The sequence below is a fragment of the Chaetura pelagica genome, unplaced genomic scaffold (genome assembly GCF_000747805.2).
Source record: "Chaetura pelagica isolate M959 unplaced genomic scaffold, ChaPel_1.0 scaffold713, whole genome shotgun sequence".
In the NCBI taxonomy this organism is placed as follows: domain Eukaryota; kingdom Metazoa; phylum Chordata; class Aves; order Apodiformes; family Apodidae; genus Chaetura; species Chaetura pelagica.
The window spans coordinates 65,697-72,486 of NW_009952819.1; the positions used below are offsets into that span (position 1 = coordinate 65,697).

Here is a 6,790-nt window from a genome sequence, read left to right on the forward strand (position 1 = left end):
GCGGCTTCGAAAGGCACAGCAGGAGGTTTGGTGTAGCTGTGAGGCGGGGTTGTCCCGCACCAGGCTGGTGTTTCCTGCTGGTAGTGGGAAGGTTGGGTTTTTATCTTGTTTTTCCTGACAGTTTAGGTCCTGGTGTTAGTGAGAGGGAAGGCAAATCTCCCTGCCCTGTGCCAGAGATGCCTCAGGCACTGGCCCCTCTCTTACAGCCCAGCCCTTTGAGCATTCCCTGGCTGCTGCTGGTGCCAGAGCAGCAAAACTGTCCAGGGAGCCCATGGAACACCTCTGTGCCTTGTGCCAGTGAGCACTTTGTTCTCCAGCTTGAGATTTGCAAGGAAGAAAAGGCTTCTAGGAAGGTGGGGGTGCTGGGTGTGCAGCTCCTGCCCAGCAGCTCCTGGGAGCTTCCAGCCAGCCCAGTGCAGAGGGGCCTGTGACTGCAGATCCCAGTGCTGTGCTGTCTGGGAGCTGCAGTGTGGGGTGTTTGGGGTGTTCTCTTAGGACACCACAGGAATCTTCTACTCACTCCTTGTCTGTGGGATGTGCTGAGCACAGCCCAGGAGCCACAATCCCCAGCCATGGTGGAGGTGCCTGGTTTGTGATGCTGAGGAGGGGTTGTCCCAGGCAGCTGGGACCTCTCAGTGCACTGGGACTTGTTTTCATGTGGGCAATGAAAAAGCTGTAGGTGGGAGGTTGTGTTTGAATCTCAGAAACAGGAAAGCAGACAGAAATGGGTGGTTAACACAGCCTAACAGCAGGAAAAAAAAAACCCTTAGAACCTCCAAAACAAGACTCCTACGATACATTTATTTAGATCTGTCAGGGAAAGTAGGTTATTGGAGCTGCTTTCAGTCTGTGCCTACGTGTGCAGGGAAACCAAAGTAGCACTGCTCCTTCCCCAGGGAGGAGCTGCCAGCCAGGCCAGGGAGCTGTCTCAGGGCACAGCAAGGCTGAGGCAGGAACAGTGACTTTCTCCCAAAGATACCAGCTCTGGGGGAAGCAGGGAAGGGCTCTGGGCTCAGATTAGTTTCCTAAAGGGAAAAGTTTCAACCCCATTTTCAGTGCCGAGGAAAAAGAAGTCCTTGCATGGGTGGAGAGACCCTCCTTGGACTGCAAAAGGCTGGAGACAGGGGAGGTGGCCCAAGGGACACTCCTGGTCCAGCTAAGTGCAGTCAGCTTAGTCCTCACAAAGCTGCTTAGCACTTTTATTCTGCCAGAGGACAGTTTTTAAAACAGGCAAAGCCTCTTAGACCAAAAAGGCTGGGATTTGATGGAGGTGCTGACTATTCTCAATACCCTGGGGTTGAAATGGATGCAGAAGATGCTGGCACAGGGTTGGAAAAAGGTGATGACCTCCAAGTGCAAGTGGAGAGGAGCCTTTTTCCTGGCCTGTCCAAGCAGGGTGGTGTGAGTGTTCAGAGCTGGAACTGCCCTCATAGAGCTCAGTTTTGGATTAAAAGCAGAGTAGTCATGTAAAAGCATCTGGGCTGCTCCCACTGCTGGTATTAGCAGTACCTGCTAATTCTGGGCAGCCTTCACTGACATTTCCTTTCCTCTGCAGATTATCTGTGCACTCCAGAGGAGAACGTGTACAAGATAGACTTCACCAGGTTCAAAATCCGGGACATGGAATCTGGCACAGTCTTGTTTGAAATCACCAAACCAGCAGCTTCAGGTGAGCACAGACACAAAATGCTGTTTTCATGAACAGACACCCACTGGTGTCTGCTTCCTTTTGCCTTTTCCCACTCCTTTTACTCAATACATTTCCCAAAAATAGGAGATGCTCTTGACTGCAGGAGGGCTGGGTCCCAGCTCGTAGCAGAAATGCTCCTCAGGTGTCCCTCTGTGCCAGCACAGTGAACAGAACCCATTGCTGCTATTTTCTTGTGATTGCCATCTGTGGTGGGGAGGGACAGATGGAGGTTGTAAGCAGGAACAGAGGAGGAGGTCACCGTGGGTTAGTTTCTTGGCTGCTCATCAGCTAGAGTCCCCCTACACATAGTGCAACTGTTAGTCCAACAGCTTTCACCCAGCAGTCAGGTAAAGGGAATTCCCAAGGGAAGCATTCTGTCAAATGTGCAAATTGGGTAAACTGAAAATATGCCTTTTTTTGCCCATTTTTTTAGCTATTACTTGTCACCACCAAAGCATTACTTGTGCCAGTGATAACACAAACTCAGGGCAACTGTTCTTTTCCAAGCAGCCTTTTAAATCTCCCCCATCTCTCTGCAGGTGAGAGGAAGTTTTCTGTAGCTTAGAGATAGCAGACCAGACTTGAAGCACCTTGTTCAGAGCCACACGGTGACCCTGACCCAGGGGTGGGAGCAGGAAGTCACTTCAGAGGATATGGATCAAACCCAAGGGCCTCCCTGCAATACTCTCATCTCTGAGAGACCAGCAGTGGGTGGGAGGAGTGAAAGGGCATCACCAGACACCCTCAGAAGGGTTTCCTGGCTTGTGTGGCTCAATAACCCATGATTGCCAGTGTTCTCACGGGGTTTCTCTTGCTCAGACCACTGTGATGGAGCTTTGCTTTGCCCTCTTCCAGAACGTGACCACAATGACAAGAAGGACACCGACCCCAACGCCGGGCGGTTCGTGCGCTACCAGTTCACTCCAGCTTTCCTGAGGCTGCGGCAAGTGGGAGCCACGTGAGTCCCTGCTCCTCTGCTGCCTTCTTTTTTAGCACAAGGAACAACTGAAATCTTACAAAATGTGGCTCTTGCTCGTTGATGCTGCCAGGAAATTGATTTAATAGGGATCTTTTGTTATGATGAGGATGGTGCTGGGTGCCTGATTCCTCCATCCCTCCGGCTCATTTATTCACCTGAGGAACAGGCATCGAGGACATTGATGCTGAAAGGGGTAAAATAAGGTGGATGGGCTGCCCAGGGATTCCAGCTCTCTTGTGTGTGTTGCAGTTTGTTGTCAGAGGCTCTGCCAGCTGCAGAAGGTGTGTCTGCAGCCTCCCACAGTGCATCCCCCAGCATTAAGCCACAGATGGAGGTGGAAGGGTGATGTTGGGTGCTCCGTGTGCCAGACTGAGCTTTGCCATGTCTGATAGGACTGCTTGTGTCCATCACTAAACCACACCTGAATGTGACACCTGGAGTATCTTTCTGTAAAGCTTTAGGCCTTGCTACTGTAAGACAGGTGACAGAGTGTTTTGTTTCTTTATTAAAAGTTAGTGCTGATTGCTACTATTACTACTAACTCACTACTAACTCCAGCTTTATCTGCAGTTAAAGAGCATGCATGTGGAGATGCAACTCTCGGCTTGTGTTTGCTCTCCAGGCCCTCCAGAGAGCAGGCTGGTGGGCTGCTTTGTCTTCACTGTTGATTTTAGAAGGATATTGGGACATCACAGGGCAGGTTCTTCATTATCTTTGACTTTCTTTACATTCACTTAGTTTAAGTGAGTAGATCTAATCAAGAGCTTTATGCCCATTGCTGTTATGTCATTAAGGCCATAATGCTACAGTTGAGCATCAGTCACAGCTTCCAGCACAAACTGGTTTATGGAATTGTTAGTTTGGATGATAGATCCTTTCAGCAGCAAGTGTGTATTTCACAACATCTGCCTTGCTTAAAAAACCACAGAACAACAGTATAAAGTATTAGTGAGAGCTGGATTAAAATTCAGCATTTGGTTCCAGTGCAAAAGAATGGAAATGTATTGTCAGAGGATATAACTGGAGCCAGGCTGCACGTTGCCCCTGCCTGCTCATCTCAAAGATGTGACTATGTGTAACTTGTTTTGGAAGACAAATTGAAATTCTGTGTCAATTAGCACCTCTTTGGATAAAATGGTAAATACCCAACTTTTGACTTGTGCTAAACTAGTACCAGGGCCTTCCTGGCCACCTCAGAGCACACGTGTGTAACTAACACCTTTCTCCAAGAGGTTGTGCTTCTTGGTAAGAGAAAAACATAATGCTGGCTGAAACTTGTCCCCTTTACTACTTACAAAGCAGGAACAGCAGAAAGGCCATTTTTGGTAGATCTGCCTTTTTTTTTTTTTAGTACCCACCAGAAGAATTAAAATAACTTGTATAAAAATCCATCGCCATAAGGAACATCCAGTGAGAGATCTGGTGAAATCTCTATCTGTGATAGCTGGGGGGATCTTTTCTTCACTGAAGGTGGGTTTAAGATTGTAAAACTGTACTGCATGTCCCTTGTTTTCTGAGTGAAAAGAATGAAAATGAAGTATGATCTAGGGTTTTTGCTGCCATGGTGTGTCCCTGCAGCACGTGTTAAGGAAAAGGAAATGATAACTTGGTTAGTACCACTGCTTTAGCCTTTGGCCTTTTCCTTTTCAAAAGAGCTCTCTTCTACCTTTCAGGAATGGTTGGCAATCTCACTTCAGGGGGAAAGCTCATTTTTTTTTTTAATCTTATCCTTCTTTTTCAGGGTGGAATTCACAGTAGGGGACAAACCCATCAACAACTTCCGCATGATTGAGAGGCACTACTTCCGTGACCAGCTCCTGAAGAGTTTTGATTTTGAGTTTGGGTTCTGCATCCCCAGCAGTAAAAACACTTGTGAGCACATCTATGAATTCCCACAGCTCTCTGAGGATCTCAGTGAGTGCTCTTTAATTATGGGGCTACCACACAGTGATCTTCAGCCTGGGTGAAGGTGTCTGTAGAAAATGGGCAGGGTAGAACAATTCCAGGTTGTTTTGCATCTGTTAACACAGATTTTGTTCTCTAGTCCCATGTGTCTTGTCACCCACCAGGCACTTCTTTTTTTTTAATTCATAAAAGGGGAGCTTCATTGCCAGGGAGGGAAAAAAGAGAATTGTGTTATAAACCAACTAAAAAATTAGTCAGCCCAATAAATGGGGTGACTTCAGTGCTATGTTCTCTTTGATGTGCTATATTGGTAGCTTGAGAGGTTTAAGTTTTACTACAAATGTAACTTATTTCCTCTCCTCTCTCCCAAGAAACAGGAGCATGTGTGGCCTTATATTCTTTACAATGATGTATTTATGGATCCTTTACAACCCCTAATTGTGTATGACAGCACGGATGTTGCAGCCAGTGGGAACTGCACAGCTGTGCAGTGCTGCTTACTTCTTGCCACAGCAGAACAAATTTCTTTTCAGTTTGCTGCTTTACCATCCTAGAATCACAGCCTGGTTTGGGTTGGTAGGGACCTTCAAGATCATCTAGTTCCAACCTGCCTGCCTGGGCAGGGACACCAAAAAAAGCCCCAAACTCGAGAGTGGTTTTGATGTGAGGTTGGGTAGAACACGTACCCTCTGTGTGGTGCCTGATCATATTGGGTTGGTTTTGAGCTCTTTAAGAGATACTGTCTCTGGGTAGGTTTCTGTTTTGCTTTTGGCTTTCCACTGGGGTTCGCTGCATCTGATCAGTGTCAGGCAGAACTGAAGCCCTGGGCAGGGTGTTGCCTCAGCAGGGCCTCTGAGCAGTGTGATACATTCCTCTTTTTTTTTCCTCCTTCTTTTCTTTTTTCCTCCCTGCAGTCCGTGAGATGATCCTTCACCCCTACGAGACACAGTCGGACAGTTTCTACTTTGTAGACAACAAGCTCGTGATGCACAACAAGGCAGATTATTCCTACAGTGGAGGACCTTGAGCACGGGCAGGACAGGCAGCCTCCCCGCTCCCAGCCACACCGTCAGGGATTCCAGCACCTTCCAGCCAGTTGCCTGCTATGTCAACTGGACAAGGATCCACACACCAAGGACTCGTTGCCACAGTAGGAGTTTCATGACCAAATTGCCCAGTCTCGTCCTTTTTTTTTTGAGCTCTGAAGCAGGTCCTGTTCTGCAGAACTTTAAGCGGTTCCGCAATGTTAGATGATCTCTGGATACCACTTCCCTAAGTTCTCTGAGTGGCTGCTTTGAAAATGGCCTTGTGGGACCTGGGGGATTTTGCCCTAATTCTGTGGATCTGTGTTCTTGCCCTCAGTGATGTTTTGGGGTGTGATTGCTGTCCCAGAGGGTGTCAGCTGGGAGGCCACGCCCGTGGACGGATGCAAACGCAGACTCCTCTTGCTTTGGTTCCCTTGGCGGGTGCTGCAAAGGGCACCTTCACTTGTGCACCCAGTTGAAAATGTTGGGCAACCCACCTTGCAAAAAAAGCAAGTTGCATCTTTAGATTTGTTCTCTAAATAAGTATCTCATCCTCGGGTTCAGTTCCTTCTGTGTAACATCCTGTTTAATCTTGGAGAAACAGAAGCTCCCCATGAAGACCAGTAGTTCAGTGACAGGGCTGCTTTTCCCTGGGCACCATCCTTTTACATTTCAGATGAAGGCAGAATAGCATCGAGGGTCTATGAACCTCCATAATTTTCCATTAATTTCAGCTTTTTGTGGACTGATTGTAGAATAATCAGGACAACGTGAAGGATTTTAGCTTTATTTCACATTTTTCTGTAGCTAATGCTCAGCCTATTCATGCTGTATGTTTTCTGTGTCTATTTCCTTTTATCTCTGCTCAGAACCAGCATAAGGGCTTCAGCACTGTTTGTTAGAGCAACCCTTGCATTTGCCCAGGGCAGTTGGAGAGTAAGGAATTCCCAGTTTTCCTTTTTAATATTAATTTGAATATGTTAGGAGAGTGTTTTCCTTTTGTTAAAAATGTTTTGCCTCTGATCTTAATGCAGGTGAAACAGTGAGTCTACTAGTGTAGGACTAGAGGCACAGCAAAAGTTTAGCAAAAACTCTCCCTTTTGACTCTCTTAAGACCAATTTTGCCCAACTCTGCCAGCGTGGGCTTCTTAGAAGGGCAGAAGTGCAAAGAAGAAGCAAGGTCAGAAGAGT

General features: G+C 47.3%; 1 protein-coding gene across 1 annotated transcript; it reads left to right on the forward strand.

Annotated features, from left to right (window-relative positions):
- The first annotated feature begins 572 nt into the window (after nucleotides 1–572).
- On the forward strand, nucleotides 573–5,601 carry UNC119 (unc-119 homolog (C. elegans)). Its single transcript, XM_009995116.1, has 5 exons — nucleotides 573–588; nucleotides 1,556–1,669; nucleotides 2,546–2,648; nucleotides 4,411–4,583; nucleotides 5,489–5,601. The coding sequence occupies exons 1-5, from the start codon at nucleotides 573–575 to the stop codon at nucleotides 5,599–5,601; spliced, it is 519 nt and encodes a 172-aa protein (XP_009993418.1).
- Nucleotides 5,602–6,790: the final 1,189 nt, after the last annotated feature.